Here is a 20800-nt window from a genome sequence, read left to right as displayed (position 1 = left end):
GTCTGTGCCATGTCACACTACATTTCCCGGCATTCAAATCGAGCTTAGCTGAGGGACGCTAGTTTGCTAATAACAAACTTGTGGAAGTGGAGTCCTCCCGGGATGAGGTAAGGAGCAGTGCCTTTATTAACTACTTTTAACCGAGGGCTGTATGGTGCACAGTAACATCATTGCAAAGACATGGTAACAGATCACACATGTTGATAAAATTCAGCAGCTTGTCAGTGAAATCATGTCCAAGCTTGAAAGCTGAAGTTAGCTAACTATATAAATCGCTAGCTTCACAATGTCAAGGAGGGAAAAGCGCCATTTTTAAAATTAGAAAGCTGCTGTGTGCATAACATCACGGCATGATGCTTCCTTTTTAACGATTTAATAGTTGCTGCAGAACAAATAGCCAATGCAAATTCTGTCATGTTTTTGACCCTCTATGAACAAGTTCTAAGTGACTTCTACCAGCAATTGCTAGCTGGGATAAGCTAGCCTGTCAGGTAGTGCATTAGCTAATTACTGACATTGATAATCAGGAGCTGGTTTATCCCATGCACATGCACATCTTGTAGTGTAGAACTACACTCAGCTGTCAAAGCATATTCTCAGTCTCTGAGAGCGATGTATTCATAAATGTGTTGAAACTATAAAATCATGAAACTTAAACTACTCTGTTGTATCATGGGCATAGTGAGGTGTGGAAAGTAAACAAAACGTAAAGCAGTTTACAACAATAACTATTCCCATGTGACTCTCTACTTGACATATTTACTATAAAAATTGAAGACCTAAGGTTTTTTTTGTTACTAAGACACAATACTATTACTGTATCAGTTGTGCTGAAACCATTGGTGTTGATGTCTGCCGTGTTCTTCTGTCATCCACTATTCCCATGGCGATTAAAGCGTATCCACAACAGAGTCCAGTTGGGAAATCTTTGCGAAACGCTTAGATGGTAACTAGTTAAACAACAATCAGTTCGAGATTTACTCTTGAGTTGTTGAGACTGGGGGCCACAAGTGGATTTTAAGAGCTCTCCTCAGTCACTGCCGTAGCAAGCCCGACTTATGACCTCGTCTGATTGGAGACCCAATCACTCGTCTCTCTCACAAGAGGCAAACCACCGACTTTTAGTTTGATTGCTGCAGACTCTAGTCTTTTGTTTTATTGTGGTTGACAATGGCTTGAGCATTGTCATTATCTAAAACATATGCCGGGGATCTGATTGAGGAAGTCCTTGAAATAATAATTTTCCTGCGGATTATGAGTGATTGGGAGCTTTTGCTTGGGAGCTGAGTGATTGTGCCTGTGTATAGGTCATCTGGATGGTCAGTCTGCTTTGGTTGTTGCAGCTGCTACAAAAAAGGGAGCTGTGTCTTATTCTCCATTCTCCTCTGTTTCTTTACTCGTCTCTTTCCCTCTCTTCTCCAATCTCTTCCCGTCCAATTATCTGTCTGTCTCTGTTTCTCTTGATCTTTATCTCTCTCTCTCTCTCTCTCTCTCTCTCTCTCTCTCTCTCTCTCTCTATCTCTCTCTCTCGCTGACTTCCACCATGGAGGAGGAGGACGGGATGAACGCATCTGGTCTGGCTCAGTCCGGGCCGCCCCTGGTGCTGCCAGGTACCCTGGACATGGGGGGTGGCGGTAAACAGCAGGCTGGTGCCAGCGGGCTTCTGGGGGGTTCTGCTGTGGCCGTAGGGGGGCTGGGGAGCTCGGAGATGGAGCTGCAGAAGATGCTGATCGACGAGAGGATGCGCTGCGAACACCACAAGACCAACTACCAGACGCTCAAGGCAGAACACACCAGGTTGGTGAAGAAAAATCCTTATTTAGACTTAGCCAATATTGCCCTTGGTTAGTCTCATGTACACAACAGGGCTGTTTTCAAGTGCAAGGTGAAAAGTGTTGTCAATTTCACTGGTAGGCCATGAAGCTATTCCAAGTGGGCCCTGAAATAATTTCCTAAAAAAAAAAAAATCTAAATAATATTTGTTGCTGTGTGTTGCTGTTGACTGCATTTGTGTTGTATTGTTAATTGGACCAGAGGTGGGCCCTGAATATTTGTGGACATTTCAAGTGGGCTCCAATGTGGAAACTGTTCGGAACCCCGGCCATATTTTCAAGACTCTGTCTGACTCTGTCTGTATCGTCATTGATTAGTAGTTTTATGTACACAACAGTTACCCAACAAGGCTGTGTTGTGTCGATTTGATCATAGACCCAAAGGAGGAAGGGAGCTCATATTTCTGTCTAACGTAGAATTAGTAGTAACACTTGCCTGATTTGTGTGTGTGCGTGCCTGCGTGGCGTGCATGAGTGCGTGCGTGCATGCATGTACACGCTTCTCTTTCTCTCTCTCTCTCTCTCTCTCTCTCTCTCTCTCTCTCTTCTCTCTCTCTCCCTCTCTTCTCTCTCTCTCTCTCTCTCCTTGCTCTTCTTTCTCTCTCTCTCTCCTCTCTCTCTCTCTCTCTCTCTCTCTCTCTCTCTCTCTCTCTCTCTCCCTCTCTCTCTCCCCCTCCCTCTCTCTCTCTCCCTGTCCAGGTTGCAGGATGAGTATGGTCGTGGGCAGGCTGAGCTGCGGAGGCTGTTGAGTGATAAGCAGTCCTCTCAGGAGAAGCTGCAGCTGCTGCTTGCCGAGCTGAGGGGAGAGTTACTGGACAAGACCCGGCAGATGGAGGAACTCCGCGTCCAGGTAGTTACCATAGACTATAGACTAGTACAGGGGTTCCCAAACTTCAGCATGACAAGGCCCCCCATATACAGGTAGATTCCAGCCAAGGCCCGCCTTACATGGATCATGTATGCCACACTATTTTTTTCTGTGCACTCCCTTTCACAACCAGAGTCTATGACTGTGTGTCATTTGAATATATAAAGTATCTGTACTAATGTATAACGTAAGGGGGGCTTTGTTCAAAAGGTTGAGAACCACTGCTATAGACACTACCACAACATCCCACAATACCCCACTAGAAATATACAGTAGAGAGACACGACAAGACTTTATGCAATGGTGTCATATGAAGAAGTGTTGATCTGATCTTATGAAGAAGTGTTGATCTGATCTATGTTTGTGTGTGTGTGTGTGTGTGTGTGTGTGTGTGTGTGTGTGTGTGTGTGTGTGTGTGTGTGTGTGTGTGTGTGTGTGTGTGTGTGTGTGTGTGTGTGTGTGTGTGTGTGTGTGTGTGTGTGTGTGTGGTTAGATCATGACCCCCCAGAGGCAGGAGCTGCTGAGAGCTCAGATTCAACAAGAGCTGGAGGCACCCATGAGGGAACGCTTCAACAAACTGGAGGAGGTGAGGAAGGGTGTGTGTGTGTGTGTGCGAGAGAGAGAGAGAGAGAGAGAGAGAGAGAGAGAGAGAGAGAGAGAGAGAGAGAGAGAGAGAGAGAGAGAGAGAGAGAGAGAGAGAGAGAGAGAGACATGGGGTTGGGTGGGGTGGGGTGGGGGACGTGAGCGTGAAGCGTGCCTGGTTCACGCCAGACCACATCACAAGTGAGTTCGTCAGTTGTATTCAAACCTACTGCAAGCTTCCATTTGTCGAGTAATATCACAGTTAGTCACAGTTTTTGCAGATTTTTGAGTATATCTTTTCATATGAAAGCATTACAGAACATTCACTTTGACACAATAATTAGTGACCTTTTAACAACATATTTAACCGCTTAAATTTCTTGTTCACTCAGAAAAAAACAAAATACAGCCATTAATGTTTGAACATGTACTCACAAAAGTGAGTACACCCCAGATTAAAATCCGGTAGAGAAGGGGCTGTGTTGGCTCCATTGAGAGTAAATAGAATGGAGGCCAAAATTCTATTTCATTGTTGAAGCCAAGTTGGAGCCAAGGTTGGACCCAAAAAGACCAAAAAATGGCCAAATCCCATTCATTCCTATGAGAGACATAAAACCCTGTATCTCCCTTAAATGCCACTCCAGGGGGATAATTTTTCGCTCAACTAGTAGGTCCCCTTGCTCTCCAACTTACCAGGGTGGTGGTTTTTTGTGGTGATGTTTTGTTTTAGAGAGATATTAAAAGTTAAATTGACCAATGAGCATCAGAACATGGTTTGATTGACCGTTAGAAGTCTTGTTGTTGTCCAATCAGCACCTGCGTTTGGCGTTGCTAAGGTGGAATGTAAGTTGGAATGTTCCCAAATCTGGCTTCAAAGCGTTGAATAGCAAATAGCGTTGATTTGGCGTCCATTCTATTTACTGTCAATGGTTGGCTCGAATCGTCTCGAAATGAAAAGGGATTAAAAGGGAGGTCATCAGTGTGCGTTTCAACCTTTCTTTGCATTGAACTTTTATATTTTGAGTGTGCACCTGGCTTAAATAGATTGGTGTGTAATTTGAATGCAATCCTATGGAGAATATCATGATCTGCTTCAGTAGTCACAGGGCCTGTTGACATGCATGTTTCTTTTAGGTGTATTTCAGATTGCCAATGTTGACAGCATGTATGCATCCACAAACCATGTCAGTCCCACTACCAGGCTTGGCTATTGGGAGAATACACTTTTTTGTAAAATTCACTTGTTTACCACCACACATGCTTGACACCATCTAAAGCGAATTTATTTATCTTGGTCTCAAGAGAGATGAAAGATATGGATCACTGGAACCATATCATGTGATCTGAAGAGACCAAGACAAACAAATTTACTTTAGATGGTGTCAAGCATGTGCCGTGGTAAACAAGTGAGTTTTACAAAAAAAAGTGTATCCTCTCAATAGCCAAGCCTGGTAGTGGGACTGACATGGTTTGGGGATGCATGAATGCTGTCAACATTGGCAATGAATGAAATACACCTAAAAGAAACATGTATGTCAACATGCACTGTGACTACTTCCATTGCCATTGTCTCTCATCACTTTTGGTGTGTTTGTGCCATGAGGGGTGAGGAGGTCGGTGACAGAGGGAGGTCATTAACTGAGTCCTCCCAAGCCACCTCAGGAGTCAGCAGGTGGAGCAGTCATCTCCTTGGTAACCCAACTGCCATCTCCATGGTGATGCTAGTGTTTACTCTACTCTGTGGAGTTCCAGCTCTTGAGGAAACTAGATACACATACTCCTGTTTGCACACCGTGTCGTCTTCGGGGGGTTAAGGTGTTAAGTATGTTTGGAAACGTTTCTCAAGTGTTTTCCTAATTGGGAACTGAAAAAGAAATCCAGGTGATGTTGGGCACAATTAACAAAGATTTGCATATATTGAAAAAAAATAATGGTAAAATGAAATGAACTTAGTAATATAAACAAAGTCTGAAATGGGCAATCTTGAATGCAAAGGTGAATTGCACATACTGTTCATGTACACACATGGTCGTGCACAGACGCACACGCAGAAAATCACTAAAATTAATTTGATGTCTCCTCTACAGGATGGACAAGTGCCTCTCTTGATATTGCACATACATATATAGCAAATATCATGTGGGTCAATGACAGCGATGAATACACATAATAGGGTCATTAGTAGAGATGCACCGGATCCTGATTTTTAGGATCCTGCCGGATACCGGATCCACTGCTTAAGATCCTGCCGGATCCGGAACCGGATACCGGATCCTACGAAAGGGTTGAAACACATAGTCTACTCGCACACGTGGGCCCTTTTTATTACGTTGGCTCAAGCTATTTTTTAGACTCATTGGCTTACTGACAAACTGCCTGCAACGGCCGCTTCCAAAGAGCTCTCACTCCATGCAGTGATTGGGGTTGTGAAAGACTGACTGAAAAGCCTAGGCTACGTAAAAACTAGAGATGCACCAGATCCTGATTTTAGGTTACTGCCGGATACCGGATCCACTGCTTAAGATCCTGCCGGATCCGGATCCTGTGAAAAACCCTATTATCCTGCCTTTTCCGGATCCGGTGCATCTCTACCAGAGAACCTCTAACAGGGAGAAGGCTCAGTCTCATTGGTTCCCATTGTAGCCAGTTAGCTTTGCATGCATAATGCAGTAACGAGCGTGGGCCAGTCCTTCATGTGGGAAAATGTATGGAACGGAAAGGGGAACCCATGCTAAATACATTGCTACTGCGATTTCCGGTCACAAATATCATCAACAAAACATTCCTGGTAAGCACTATGACTGTTGTTTAACAATAGGCTGTATTGACAAATCGCACAGGTGTGTAGTTTTACAGCAGGTTAGAAGATTTCAACCTGTACTCGCTAGCATCGCGCTAATGTTTATGGGTTTGGCCCCATAAAAATTGAGCTTTGTGACCCAGTATATAATAATCTAGTGGCGCAAAATAATCGAAACGCTACTCAAATGGGGTCTTATTACTTATAGCTTCGAACTTAATATTAATATTTCAGGACAAAAAACTATAAAAAATCACAAAAATGATAATGGTAAAAAACTCCATTGACACCCATTCATTTTGCACTGTCCCGTGGTTAGGGTTAGCCAATTGTGGCTAACAGGAAGTTCCGTGAGTGAACAGCCCCTGATCTCTAGTCATTAGCTGTGATTGCACCACCCTGAGGTTTGCTACTACTCAAACGTCATTGACCTGTGTTGTGTATTTCTGCTGTGTTCCAGGAGGCGGAGAAGTTCCGTTCGGAATACAATAAGCTGCGCTACGAGCTGACCTACGTCAAGTCAGAGCTGCACCAGCAGAGAGAGGAGCACGCTCGCGTCCTGGAGGAGCGAAAGCTACGCTACGATGCAGAGGTCGGTGGGGTGTACGTTTGTGTTGGAGATGAATGCATTCAAGTGTATGCATGATGGCAGTCGCATGGAGGCCATACTGAGGGAGAAAATGTTACTGTCCCCAAAGCTATAAACGAATAACTGTCTTTTTTACCAACGTCACCCGCAGGTAGCGCGTCTGGAGCAGGAGCGAGACCAGTTGTCAGCCCAGCTGTCCAGCGGCGACCCGGCGCGTGACGGGCGTCGCGTGGAGGCCCTGCTGAGGGAGAAGGCCCAGCTGCACCAGCGCCTCAAGGGCCTGGAGGCCGAGGTGGCCCAGCTGCGCGCCGAGAGGGACAGCTCCGGCTCGCAGGCCGAAAACGTGCAGCGCATCCAGATGAGGCAGCTGGCCGAGTCCCAGGCTTCGGTTAAGGCCCTGGAGGTGAGGGGATGGCACTTTGGCGGTCTGGTGTTGTTGATGTTGTAGTGGTGTGGTGGTATGTGAATGATTGACCTGTTATTAACGGCCCGTTCCCACTTTACCGGCGACCGCGTTGACGCAGACGCCTTCAATTAATTTTCAATGGAAAGCGGCGATGCCCTCACAAAGGCTTCTGGGATTCGCGGTGCGGCTACTTTGACAGTTGACGCGCGTCGAAAAGTTGAGCTCCCTTCTACTTTATGCTAATTACTTGCGGCCAACGCGGAGCGTTATCCGATGATTGTCGAGTACATGAGGAATTCCCATGACACCAACTGCTATGTTTTGCTGCTTAAAAGTAGTTTTATGACTGTTTATCGTACATTTTAATATAAGAGTCATACACTACAGCAAACTATAAAGTGCAAGGTCTTTGCGCCTATGTTCAAAGGATTATTTACATTTCTGACGACAATCAAATCTATGTGAGTGCTATGAAATGTGTGCAGTAAACACATGTCCACAGTTAGGTAAGGGCAGACTTTGATGTTACTATCGCTAGTTAGCTTGTTTAATCGATATACACCTGTAGAAAGACAGAAAGAGATATTCCTGTTCAGTGTAGTCTGTCACGCCCCTGCATGTGCACCGACAAGAAGCATTCCATCCAAACAACGAGGTAAGCGTCAAATGGCCGTCAAAGTGGGAACGGGCGGTAAGACGCAGTGTTATGAATTTGCTGTTACCAGAATGGCAATGAGCTAGTCCTAGTGCATTACTAGTGCATTACTAAAGGCCCTGTGTTATATTATAGTTTTGTAGTACTATGTCAGTTAACTTTTCAATGACTAATCATAGTGTTCCACTGCTGGAACGGCGTGCATTATGGGGCTACTGGTTTGCTGCGATTGCTTGCCTTAGACACGAGGAATGAAGGGCATTTTTTTTCAACCTCCGTAATGCGTACGACTCGTTATTGACAGATAGCAAGGAAAGTTGTGTCCACTGTGTTGTCTCCATTCACTCCTTCAGCACTCCTGTCTCGCACCACAGACTTTTACACACACTTTTCAGCGTTAAATAGTTTCACCCACCTGGTGTACTATTTCAATGATTAAGGTTACTGTGGCGTTTGTGAGGTGGTCTGGTGTTGTTGCTATAGTGTTTTGGAGTAGTTGCCATGGTGGTCGCATGCAGTTGCCGCCATGGTGATATGATGTCATTTAGTGTGACTTATATTTGTATGTGTCAATTGGGAATATGAATGACCCTAGGAAGAATAGATACATTGCAAAAGCTTATGAGGATCAAATGGCAATAATAATAATAAAACAATTATGATGCTCTAATAGCCACGTATAGTCCCCATGGTGATCCAATGTGGTTGCTATGGTGTTTTCCAGGCGGAGAAGCAGTCTGTGAAGATGCAGCTGGAGCGCGTGGAGACCGAGATGAACCTCAGTCAGGAGCAGAACACGCAGCTCACCACGCGCCTGCACAAGGCGGAGAGGGAGGTCAACATGCTCAGCAGCCAGGTCAGACGACACGTACCCCTTCACCTTTCACCTCTGAACTTTCACCTCTTTGCTTTATGAAGTAAAAGAATGGGCTGATCTTGAAGTTCATGGATACAGAGAATCTCTATGATGGATATGAGCACTAGATGTCGTGTTCCGCTTTTTGCCGTTACCATGATATTTCTCGTAAGCGTGGGTTTTGCATTTATGCTGTAGGTTTTGCATTTATGCTGCTCATTGAAACTGTGCTGTCTATTGGCAAATTCAATCTTTTATTTACTAGTATGACAAAAGTACAACAGGTTTTGCAGCTACAAATGCCTATTTCTGGACGTTCAAAATGGCGGATGGACATGGAGAAGATCCCCCTTTTCATATCATAATGAATACTTAACATTTGATGGTGGTGTTATGTATTTATGAAAAAAGAGTAACCTTTATGAATGGGCAACATGAATTCTGGAAATGTACTACTAAATGTTTTTACACAGCACACGTTTTTAGGTGTTATAGGCCAAAATGACTTTTAAGATTCCAAGGGTCTTTACCAAAATTGAGTGTCAGAGGAGTAAACTATGTTTGCACGACTAACTGCTTTTTATGTATATGCTTGTGTTTGTGTTTGTGTGTGTGTGTATCGGTTGCATGTCTGCCTGCTTTTTGTGTGTATGTGTGTGTGTTTTTGGATGTGTTGGTGTAGCTGGAGGGACTGAAGCACTCTCACAAGCTGGAGGTGACCAACGTGAAGCTGGAGTGTGTGAGGGCCAAGGGCGAGCTGGAGAGGGAGAGGGACACCCTGCAGAGCCAAGTGGATGGTACGGTGCTCACTCTGTGAAGTTTGGATTACACACTCCACCCTACAGAAGTAAACATAACTGGGTGCTAATTCCATATATAGTATAAATGTATATATTTAGTATAAATGTGTACATTTAATAGTGATGCTCCGATCGATCAGCTGTTTCTGCTTACAAATAGCTTGATTGGCAATTGACATAAAGCTCATCTTCGCTGTCTCACCCATCTCAACTGTCCTCTCCTCTCCTCCTTCCTCTCCAACTGTCCTCTCCTCTCCTCTCCTCCCTCCTCTCCAACTGTCCTCTCCTCTCCTCTCCTCTCCTCTCCTCTCCTCTCTCCCCCTCCTCTCCAACTCTCCTCTCCTCTCCTCTCCTCTCCTCTCCTCTCCTCTCCTCTCCTCTCTCCCCCTCCCCTAGGTCTGCAGTCTGATGTGGAGGTGCTGCGTGTGGCCGTTGAGAGGAGTAAAGAGCACGTGCTGGAGAGGGAGCGGGAGATGGTGCGGAGGGTGCAGGCCGCCCGCGAGGAAGAGCTACACAAGATGGCAGCGGTGCAGGAGGAGAAGTGAGTTAAAGCAGAGACACTGGAAAAGGTAGAGACGAATCAAGCCAGTACTTTCCCGGGATCCATATGACGTAAGGTGAACGCCCCTTTAGGAGACCTTGTGTTGGGGGACCTTAAGGCACGTGCACACCTATCCAATCCGACCAGACCACGACTGGTCAGTTGTCTGTCGGACACAGTTTGCTCCCTAAATACACTGTGCCGTCAATTGTGTTCTGGACCTTTCTGGACCTTCTCTGCATATTTCAATATTTGATGGCTTTCACATTCTTTCTGCTGATGAGTGTTTCACGTTTGTAGTATTGCTTCTGTATTTCTTCTGTACTGTGTTTTCCTTGAACAGTGGATTATAATACCGCAGTCCCTCCACTCTAGATGTTGTTGGTGATTTTAAATGTGTTAAATTTTACGCATTATTTCTTTGTCCCTAGGCTAGAGCTGGATAACCGCATGTCCGAGTTGGAACAGCAGAGGGCGCTGCAGGAGGCGTCAGCTAATTCCCAGAGGGAGGAGTGGGAGGAGAGGATCCGGGCCAGCCAACTAGCAGAGGAGGCCGCACGCAAGGAGGCACAGACTCTCAGGTATACCAGACAAACACACATTATTATAGAACATGATACAAAATAAAGATGTATTCACGCAGACACAGGTGCACCAGACAAACACCCAATATTATAGAACATGATACAAAGTAGAGATTTAATCACGCAGACACAGGTGCACCAGACAAACACCCAATATTATAGAACATGATACAAACTAGTAGGGCTGCACGATTATGGAAAAAATGATAATCACTATTATGGTATTTGGATCAAAATTGAAATCCCGATTATTAATCCCAATGATTGAACAACAATAAGCAACTGATTTGTTTTGAAGAATTTTATTTTAAATCACAAAATTAAATATAATCCAAGAATGAATTATATGAATGAACAAAAGTCCTGCTTGGATATAGCACAGATCAGAGGCGACCTGAAGCGTTCAATCAGTAATAAATCCATAGTGTGTGCGCATGTGTGATTTCAGGGTGAAGGTGCAGCAGCTGGCTACTCAAGTGGAGGAGCATGAGAGACAGCAGGCAGACAACCAGGAGCTCAGACAGGTACAGTGCGATGGAGAGAGGCAAAGTGCAGTAACCAGGGCTTTGAAACGGTTCAAGGAACGAAAACGAAAACCAGGAACTTTTTGTATTTTACAGGGAACAGAAACAAAACCGGAAACATTATTTTCTATGTTCTGGCACGGGAACACTTATTCAAAAATAATGGTAACCGGTTAATACCGTTCCTCAAACAAAAAAAAAAGTTATTATTTTCCTGCGCACCTTACCATGACGGCTGAGGTTCACGTCCTCTGTGACATCAGACATTCTCTGACTGAATGGAGAGAGAGCTGTGGATTACAAAGTCTCCACTCCACATCTTAAATAAGAGAAACCACTGTCATACAAAACACTGCCACCATCAACCCACGCAAAGCAGCTGGCCCAGACAACATACCAGGCCGAGTGTTGAAGGATTGTGCAGAAGAGCTGAAGGATGTCTTCACAGACATCTTTAACATCTCTCTGGAGCAAGCAGTCATCCCATCACTTTTCAAAGCTGCTACCATCATACCTGTGCCGAAGAAATCATCACCATCATGCTTCAATGACTACCGTCCTGTAGCACTGACGCCCATAATCATGAAGTGCTTCGAACGGCTAGTCCTGTCACACATCAAAGCCACCCTACCCCCCACCCTAGACCCCTACCAGTTCGCATACCGAGCCAAGCGATCCACGGAGGATGCAATTTGCTCTGCCCTCCATCCAGCCCTCACCCACTTGGACAATAAAGACTCATATGTGAGAATGCTGTTCATTGACTTCAGTTCAGCATTCAATACCATAATACCACAACAACTCATCAGAAAACTGGACAAACTAGGTTTCAGCACCTCCCTCTGCAACTGGCTGCTGGACTTCCTGATGCAAAGACCACAAGCAGTACGGGTAGGGAACAACACCTCAAGCACCCTGACCCTGAGCACGGGGGCTCCGCAAGGTTGTGTTCTCAGCCCCCTGCTGTTCACGCTGCTGACACACGACTGCACAACGACCCACAGCACTAACCATCTAGTGAAGTTTGCGGATGATACAACACTGGTGGGCCTCATCACCAAGGGCGATGAGACTCACTACAGAGAAGAAGTAGACCTGCTGGCCAGATGGTGCAAAGACAACAACCTCCTGCTGAATGTCAACAAGACCAAGGAGATTGTTGTCAACTTCCAAAGGGTCCAAAAACAACTGCCACCACTGACCATCGACGGCGATGCTGTGGAGAGAGTGAGCAGCACCAAGTTCCTTGGAGTGCACATCAGCGACGACCTCTCTTGGACCACCAACACTACATCACTGGCGAAGAAGGCCCATCAGCGTCTCTACTTCCTGCGCAAACTAAAGAAGGCAAGTGCTACACCCTCCATCATGACAACATTCTACAGAGGAACCATAGAGAGCGTCGTGTCCAACTGCATCACAGTGTGGGGAGGAAGCTGCACGGAGAAAAACAGGAAGACACTCCAGCGTGTTGTGAACACAGCGAAGAAGATCATTGGAGTACCACTCCCCTCCCTGCAGGACATTTACACCACACGCCTCACCCGGAAAGCACTGATGATCATCAAAGACACAAGCCACCCTGCACACAAACTGTTCAGCCTCCTGCCCTCTGGAAAGAGGTACAGGCGCCTCCGTTCCCGTACCACCAGGCTGGCGAGCAGCACAATGCACCAAGCGATCAAGATGCTGAACACTCAACCCACTCTCCCTCCACTGTCAGCCTCTAGCCAGCAAGGCCACTGACAACCCCCCCCCCCCCATCCCCCACCACCATATCTGCGACTGAACATTCCACCTGCACTACTATACTTGTGACTGAACTTTCAACCTGCACTAACTCAAAACATGCACACACACACACACACACACACACACACACACACACACACACACACACACACACACACACACACACACACACACACACACACACACACACACACACACACACACACAGACACACGAACACACACACAGACGCACACCGCACCTTCTACCTGCACTAAACACATACACACACATACACACACACACACACACACACACACACACACTGCTGCTGGTGTACTTGACAGACCTTTTTAATATTTATTTTTCTTCAAATGCTACTATTACCATGTCAGAACGCTATAAAGGACTTTTTTAGGAAAAGCACAAAAGCACAACAATACCTCTTTAATGTATGTCCTCTACAAGTCTTCTGTTGTCCAGTCTTGCACTTTAAATGTCTGTATGAGCACTGTCTATGTCCATACTGTCTTAAGTCCATGTATAAGTACTGTCTATGTCTATACTGTCTATGTCCTTACCTAGATTAGTCTATGTCTGTATGGGAAAGCAAGAAATGTAATTTCAAATTCTTTGTATGACCAGTGCATGTAAAGAAATTGACAATAAAACCTACTTGACTTGACTTGAAGGGCAGAGTTTCCATAGCATCATTGTAAGACATTGCAGAGAAGCGCATGTAAAGCGCACCGAGAATGTTCTACCTTATTGGGCATCCATGGCCGCTTCAAATATGCACAAACTCACAATGTCCATCATAGCACTCCCCCTGACCCAAGTCAGCGTGGATCGTGCATTTTTATCATTGAGGTTTAATCTCCGCTTCTCCGCTTAGGTCGACCCTGAATTACAAAATTCTGGAGGATATTCTTTTCATCCATTTGAATGAACAGTTTGGAATGTAGGCTGACTCATTTGCACTTCCGTCTTTCTTGGTTAATTAACGTCAGTTAGGCCTATGGGGAGTAATCAGCTGACAGGAACGAAATTAACCGTTCCGGGAACAATATTTTTTTGTTCTAACCGGTTCGGGAACGTCAATTTATTGGTGGAACTCATAACCGGAAACGTTATAATTCCGTTTCTGTTTGGAACGGAACGTTTGGAAAAAAATAACGGTTCAAAGCCCTGGCAGTAACTACACAAATACTACAGTTTGCTTGCAGAGCTGCCATACTGGTACAGCACACACACATACACACCGCACACATACAGTACACACACACACGTACACATCCATTAAACTCCACATATTCATCCTGTTTGTCTCCCACCTGCAGAGGATCCATGATCTGAATGGCCAGCTGGCTGCCGTGTCCCAGTCAGAGTCAGAGCTGCTGGACACCAACCAGCGTCTAAGGGAGAGCCTGGAGAGGGCACGCGAGGAGCTGAGGAGCACACGCACCCAAGTGGACAAGGCACAGCAGGAGGCCGAGAGGTGAGCCCAGGGCATTCAAGTTGGGGGGGTTACACTGTCCTGGGGAATGGAATGTAATGTAATGTAATGTGATATAATGTAATATAATGTAATGTTCTGCAGGTTAGTGGAGTTTGTCCAAGTTGGGGGGTTACACTGTCCTGGGGAATGTAAAGTTATGTAATGTGATCTAATGTGATGGAACGCACTGTAATGTTCTGCAGGTTAGTGGAGGATCGTCGTGTGGAGTGGCTGGAGGAGAAGCATAAGCTTCAGGAGCAGGAGTCGGAGCTGCAGGAGAAGTACAGCCAGGCCAAGGACCGCCTGCAGAGGGCAGCACTCGCACAGAAGAAGGTCAGCATGCCTAGTTTGCCGTCTGGTTTCTGAACAACTTAAGGGTGATACATAGTCATACTATGCAGACTTGGGGTAAAGCATAGACGTACTAATTAAAAGGTTTTTGGTTAAAATGCCAAACAAAAGCTGTTTTTAAATACAATAGATACATCTAATGGTCACATTAACAGCTAGCTTAGCAACTGTCAGCCAAACTCATTCAAACTCACTACAGGACATTAGCGAACCCTGTTTTAGGAGCTAGCTGCTCAAACGAACAAAGAGGCTTCTTTGCTACTACCACACTACAAACTTATAACATTTTCAGGATGGCCTTTTATGGATATTTTTAATAGATTTTTTGGGAGTTGTACTACTGAAATAAAACACTGTTCTTCTCCCTGTCAAGTAAACTCCAGTGATTTCCTGCCAGGTCAACCGCATCGTGTTTTTCCTTTTCCTTATTCAAACCTCCGCGGTAGGGTAGAAGAATAGAACACCACTGACCTATCAGGGCCAAGTACTCACTGAACTGCTGCAAGCTCATTGACCTATCACAGTGCAAGAGCATAGCGTCAGCTCACGGACATTTCAGCCTGGGAGAACCATGCGTGTACCGCAGCCAGGGGTTGTTTTATCGCTGCACAGGGGGGGCGTGGTGGCTACTTTTCTGTGCTGCACCTACGTGGAGGTGCTACTATGAATCCCCCTTTAGTAATTAGGCGAGTACATTTAGGGTTTAACCCCAAAAAAATTGATACAAAAGGTTTTTTTATGGATTCTATTACTATTGGACCTGCTAAATGACATACTAAAAATCTAGTAAAATCTGACTTTGGGAAATGAGTTTTTTCAACATAGCTGCCATAGGCTTATTATAAGGGTCAAGAGACACTCCAGGTGAATAGGCCAAAAAATGTAGCTTGCCGATATCGCCATGAAACTTAATCCGGTGATTACTCACATATTTGTGAGAAAAAAATGTATTGCAAGTTTTCTGAAATGTTATGTTTTAATATGGTAATTTGACTATATCTAATTAAATATGCATTACATTTCAAAATGCAAAAACTCAAAATCTGAAAAAGTCAAGCTCAAAATTACTCTTTTATTTTGTTTCTAGTAAGCCAGAAGATGTCTTCAGAAGAGATTATGGACATCTCTTTTTGTTTTGTAGTAAATCTAAAAGTCTTTGTGCAGACTCACCAGCTAGCATTTTTTTTTTCAAAACATGATTATTTAACATCTCTCTTAGATGAATAATTGAGTTTTATGTTTCTCAAGTTCTTCCAGACATTATTTGAGTCTGGTGGTATCATTCTTAGCATGTATCAAGGGCAAGGTCAGCTGTCCTGAAATCATAGCCTCTCCCTAAGGGCTGGTGCTGGGACTCCCATTTGCCATGTACACCACATCACTGGGCCATGTTATCTGTTCTCACAGCTTCTCATACTACTGTTACACCGATGAAGCACAGTTACTTTGTGCCAGATGACTCCATGGTCACACACATTTCCGCTTGCCTCTCTGAACTATCCACAAGTATGAAGGAATGCAACCTTCAGTTGAGCCTCACCCAAATGCACTGCTGGTGATCCCAGCCAAAGATTTAGGTTGCCATGATATTGGACTCAATATGGATTCTGCTACTGTTGCCTCAAATAAGGCCACAAGAAATCTAAGTGTCATTGTTGATGACCATCTATCATTCTCTGACCACATAGCCTCAGTTTCCCAGTCATGTCCTCTTTTTCATGCCCTAATTGAATACAAGGCCCTGACCCTTGCCTATGAAGCTACAACAGGCCCTACTCTGGCTTACCCGAAAGCTATGCTAAAGCCCTATGTCCTTTCAGGACATTGTCTGTCTCCAGTACCAGCCGTTTCACCTTGCCCTCTACTTACACATGTAGTGGCTCCTGTCTATTCAGTTCAGCTGCTGAAAGACCCAAAATACCTAGTAACACCATGATTCATCACTGATGATGTGCCCTGACAAACAACACATGGATATTACCATAGCAGTAGTGTCTTTATCCACCCAAACAGCACTCCAAACAAACAGATCCTGAAAACATGTTAGTTCATGCAATGTAATTATCATGTAGTAACCTTTATTTTAAAAAACTTTGATCTTGAAAATGACACCTTTCCTGAAGTTAGATTTTCCTAGATTTTTAGTATGTTAGTAAGGACAGCTGGATGTATTGAAATCAGTTGAAAAACCTTTTGTATCAATTTTTTTGGGGTTTGGTGCATTTTGGCCATAGATGTACTCGACTAAATGCATTTGTTTCAGTTACATTCATAATACCAATGATGAGACTAATTGAATTAAATTTAATGAGTGACTGAATAAATAAGTGAATGAACGAATGTAGATTATAAAAAAACATTGTATTTTGTTTTAATTCATACACAGCATGTTTCATTTCTTCATACCTGCAGAGTCCATGAAACGCTTAATTCTCTCTCTGATTTCACTGTTAAAATCAGCAAACAAGCAATTCAGCTTGTCCTCTGCTAATGTTTCAAGAAGAAAGGCCAGACTAAGACCTAAAAGAGAAAACTGCACCAGTTCATTTGTGCAGTGTTTTGTTTGTTCATATGCCGGTATACATGTATCATGTTTAGTACAGTATGTCAATGTTCAATGGTGTTTAATGTTATGATGTCTGTTATGAATGCCTTATGTATGCCTGATGTAGGCTGTGACAAGACTGCTATGGTGGTGAGAACAAATTCCCCCTTGGGGACAATAAAAGTCTATCTATCTATTTTACTAATAACGTTCCTGTCCTGTCTCATGCTGTTTCTTCCAGAGGAAAAGCATGACCGAGGCGAAGGAGAAGAAACTCCTGGACAAGATCCAACTGCTGGAGGCTCGAGTGGAGGAACTGCAGATCGAAGTCAGCACCACCAAGAAGTATGTGCCAGAAATGCACCATGTTATGGGCTTGGCTATCATGACTGTATGTGGTTCAGTGGTTAAGGAGATGGACTTTAGATCAGAGGGTTGCAGGTTTGAATCCCACCCTTCCACTCTCTGTTACTCCATGCCTGAGGTACCCTTAAGCAAGACACCTGATGCTTCATGTGTATGTGTGTATTGCTTCCTGTGTGTGTGTATTGCTTCTAGGGATGTTAACCGGTAACCGTTTAACCGTTAGTCGACCAGATCAACGTTAACCGGTTAAAATTTTCTTCCACCGGTTAACCGGTTGTAATAATAATAATAATTTCCTCCCAAAAAGCCCCCAAAAAAACAATAATTTTGAGGTTTTAGTACGATAATTCAGCATTTTCCATCTGGCAACAATGGCTGGACATGGCAGGTCCTGTCTGCGCAGCAAAAAAAAAGTGCTATGCATATCAGGCACGCTAACGTTGTATAATTCAAAATTACCGGTTAACCACCGGTTAATGAGTCTCAGTAGCCGGTTAAGGGTTTTTTAAATCCCTAATTGCTTCATGTGTGTATTGCTTCGTGTGTGTGTGTTCCTTCATATGTGTGTGGAGGAGGACGTATTCTGAGGAGCATGCCCAGATGCAGCGTCGGCTGAGAGAGCTACAGCGTCGCCATAGCGAGTTCCGCCGGCTGTTGCTAGGACACCAGCAGTTCTCCTCCACGCCCATACCGCCTGCCTCCATGATGATACCCGGATCAGACACACTCTTCCCAGCCATGCAGGTACATAATAATAATAATAATAATAATAATAATAATAATAATACTTTCGTTTTATATAGCACCTTTCAAAACACCCAAGGTCGCCTGACAGGGTATCGTGTAGGAAAACGTGAGTGTGTGTGCGCGTCAGTGTGTGAGCGTGTGTCTGAGTGCATGTAAGTGAATGTGCTTGTGGAACTAGCAGCCATAAGCCTCCAGGAAGAGATGTGTCTTAAGGTGTTAAAACATGTCTTAAGGTGTCTTAAACATGGCCAGTGAAGGGGCATTCTGGATGTGGTCGGGCAGATTGTTCCAAAGAATAGGAGCAGCAACATGGAAGGCTCTTTCACTGGTGGCCTTGAGCCTGGTCTCTCTACATGCACACACATAGGCACACACACTAGTGTTCTCCTCAATATCCGTACCCCACCTCCTTCTATGATAGTACCGGGCTCAGACACACTGTAACCAGTCATGCAGGGCAGGCACACACACACACACACACACACACACACACACACACACACACACACACACACACACACACACACACACACACACACACACACACACACACACACACACTTCTCTACACCTGTATCACCCTCTTTGTGCTTCTGTTCTGCCTACCACTATCACAGCCCAAATCATACTGTATAAATTGATGTGTTTCTCTCTAATGTCCTCCATCTCTTTAAGTGTTGCAGAGACTTTCCTCCATTCGACTCCTAGCTCTCCCCATCTCTACCTATACACTAACCTGTTCTCTCTCTATCTCTTTCTCTCTCCCTCCTCCCCATCTTTTCATATAGTAATCCTGTTTTTTCTCTTTCTCTCTCTCTCTATCTCTCTATCTCTCTCTCTCTCTCTCTCTCTCTCTCTCTCTCTCTCTCTCTCCCTCTCTCTCTCTCTCTCTCTCTCTCTCTCCTAACCTGTTCCCTGCCTCTCTCTGTCTGTCTCTCTCTACTCTTTCTCCCCATCTCTTCTACTAACCTATCCCCCACCCTCTCTCTCTCTCTTCTCATCTCTCTATACTAACTGATTCCTCTCCTCCCTCCCCCTATAAGGATGAGCAGCACCAGCGTGAGCTGTCTGTGCTGCGTCGCCGCCTTGAGGAGCTGGAGTGCAGCCAGCAGCAGCAGCTGGAGGAACTGGGCCCGCCTGCGGACCGGGACCGGGACCGAGACAGGGACAGGGACTTCAGTCTCAGGGACGGTGGCACCAGCCCACGCGACCACCGCGGAGTGGCCCTGCACAGCAGCCTGAGCTCCCGAGACGCCCTGCCTGACCTTTAACCTCCATTGATAACCTTTGACCTTTTGAGCTGCGATGAAGTCATAGATATGAACACTAGGTGCCGTGTTGGTGTGACTGACTGTGACCCAATTCCAATCCTGGGTGCCGTTGTCTTTCATAGATGTTGTTTTCTGCCACTTACTAGATAATGTGCATATTGCCTTGCCATCCATTGGTGGTAGCGTTATACTGGCAAAACATGGCAGACATCTGACTTGAACCATTCGTTCCAATAGAAAGGAGTGGTCACCGCGGTATCGAGTGTTCATATCTATGCAATGAACTTTTGTCGTTTGAGCGTAATGACATCACTCTATGACATTTTCAGTCTTATGTTTAGGCTGGGGATGTTGATGTTTTGAATAGTTATTTGTGATTCTGTTTTGTGTTGTGTTTTGTTTCATAACAGCCATCATATATGTGTATATGTGCCAAAGCTTGAAGACTTGAAACGATATGTACACTTGATTGTTAGCTACAAGGGTCTTTTATTCCGTTTTTTTTTAAATGTGCTTTTAAATCTTATCAGTGTTTTATGTGTTTGCACCTTTTTTAGTCCCTCTTTTACAATAATAATACATGTTTATTAGCTGAAAAATGTCTCCCAGTTTACATTCAGGGATTTTAAACTAGCGTGTTTTTGTGTACGTTTGTTGCTTGTTCTTCCACAAATGGGTCAAGTTCACGATACAACAGATTTGTGTATTTTGGTTGATACTGGACTTTGGTCTAATGTAAATATGTGAATTCTATGGGTGTCTGTAAATAAAGATGCATTTGTACTGCTGGGTTGATTCTCTCTCCTTGATCTGTGTGCTCTCGACTCTTAGTTGATTGAGTTCAAATTTGGAAGTATTGTAGCAACAAAACAAAAGTAAAATGGTGTCTTCACAAGGACAGAAGAAACTTGCATGCAAAGAAAGTGAAAGAATGTACTCTAGGCCTACGTTTTTCATATTACTGAATGCCACGGTTTTGTGGCTAGTTTGCAGCCTGCAGGTTTAATTTAAATGTAACCGGTTTGCTCAATTGAAATGTACAATATGATCCTAACATGCCACTTTGAAATGTAGCCTATGATCTAAAATCTTTAAAAAAAAAATAATTAAAAAAAAACCATTGTTTCAAGGCTTCAGTTAGCTGTGGAATATAGACCGTCTCTGAGAACAATGCAGACAGCCTCACAAACATTGGGTAAGAATAGGAAGCATGAATGACAAAAGATGAATCTAGCATTTCCATGTCCCTGCCTG

At 44.5% G+C, this 20800-nt stretch overlaps 1 protein-coding gene across 1 annotated transcript; it reads left to right on the top strand.

Annotated features, from left to right (window-relative positions):
• The first annotated feature begins 9 nt into the window (after nucleotides 1-9).
• On the top strand, nucleotides 10-20329 carry cep83 (centrosomal protein 83). The gene is made up of 16 exons (XM_063216945.1): nucleotides 10-107; nucleotides 1550-1797; nucleotides 2532-2682; nucleotides 3194-3286; nucleotides 6543-6674; nucleotides 6823-7074; nucleotides 8457-8588; nucleotides 9271-9385; nucleotides 9785-9929; nucleotides 10361-10510; nucleotides 10962-11037; nucleotides 14109-14266; nucleotides 14470-14599; nucleotides 17404-17507; nucleotides 18101-18272; nucleotides 19319-20329. The coding sequence occupies exons 2-16, from the start codon at nucleotides 1562-1564 to the stop codon at nucleotides 19544-19546; spliced, it is 2274 nt and encodes a 757-aa protein (XP_063073015.1). The 5' UTR covers nucleotides 10-107; nucleotides 1550-1561; the 3' UTR covers nucleotides 19547-20329.
• The last annotated feature ends 471 nt before the right edge of the window (nucleotides 20330-20800 follow it).

The sequence above is a fragment of the Engraulis encrasicolus genome, chromosome 15 (genome assembly GCF_034702125.1).
Source record: "Engraulis encrasicolus isolate BLACKSEA-1 chromosome 15, IST_EnEncr_1.0, whole genome shotgun sequence".
Classification (NCBI taxonomy): Eukaryota; Metazoa; Chordata; class Actinopteri; order Clupeiformes; family Engraulidae; genus Engraulis; species Engraulis encrasicolus.
The sequence above is the reverse complement of the archived record's forward strand: the minus strand, read 5'-3'. Positions and strand labels throughout refer to the sequence as shown.

What these genes read in the sequence shown, in the direction of transcription:
- cep83 (XM_063216945.1), top strand. Translation starts at nt 1,562, where the DNA reads ATGAACGCATCTGGTCTGGCTCAGTCCGGGCCGCCCCTGGTGCTGCCA. An exon ending in CTTCGGTTAAGGCCCTGGAG is followed by an intron (nt 7,075 to 8,456) that starts GTGAGGGGATGG and finishes GGTGTTTTCCAG; the next exon opens with GCGGAGAAGCAGTCTGTGAA. An exon ending in GCAGCGGTGCAGGAGGAGAA is followed by an intron (nt 9,930 to 10,360) that starts GTGAGTTAAAGC and finishes CTTTGTCCCTAG; the next exon opens with GCTAGAGCTGGATAACCGCA.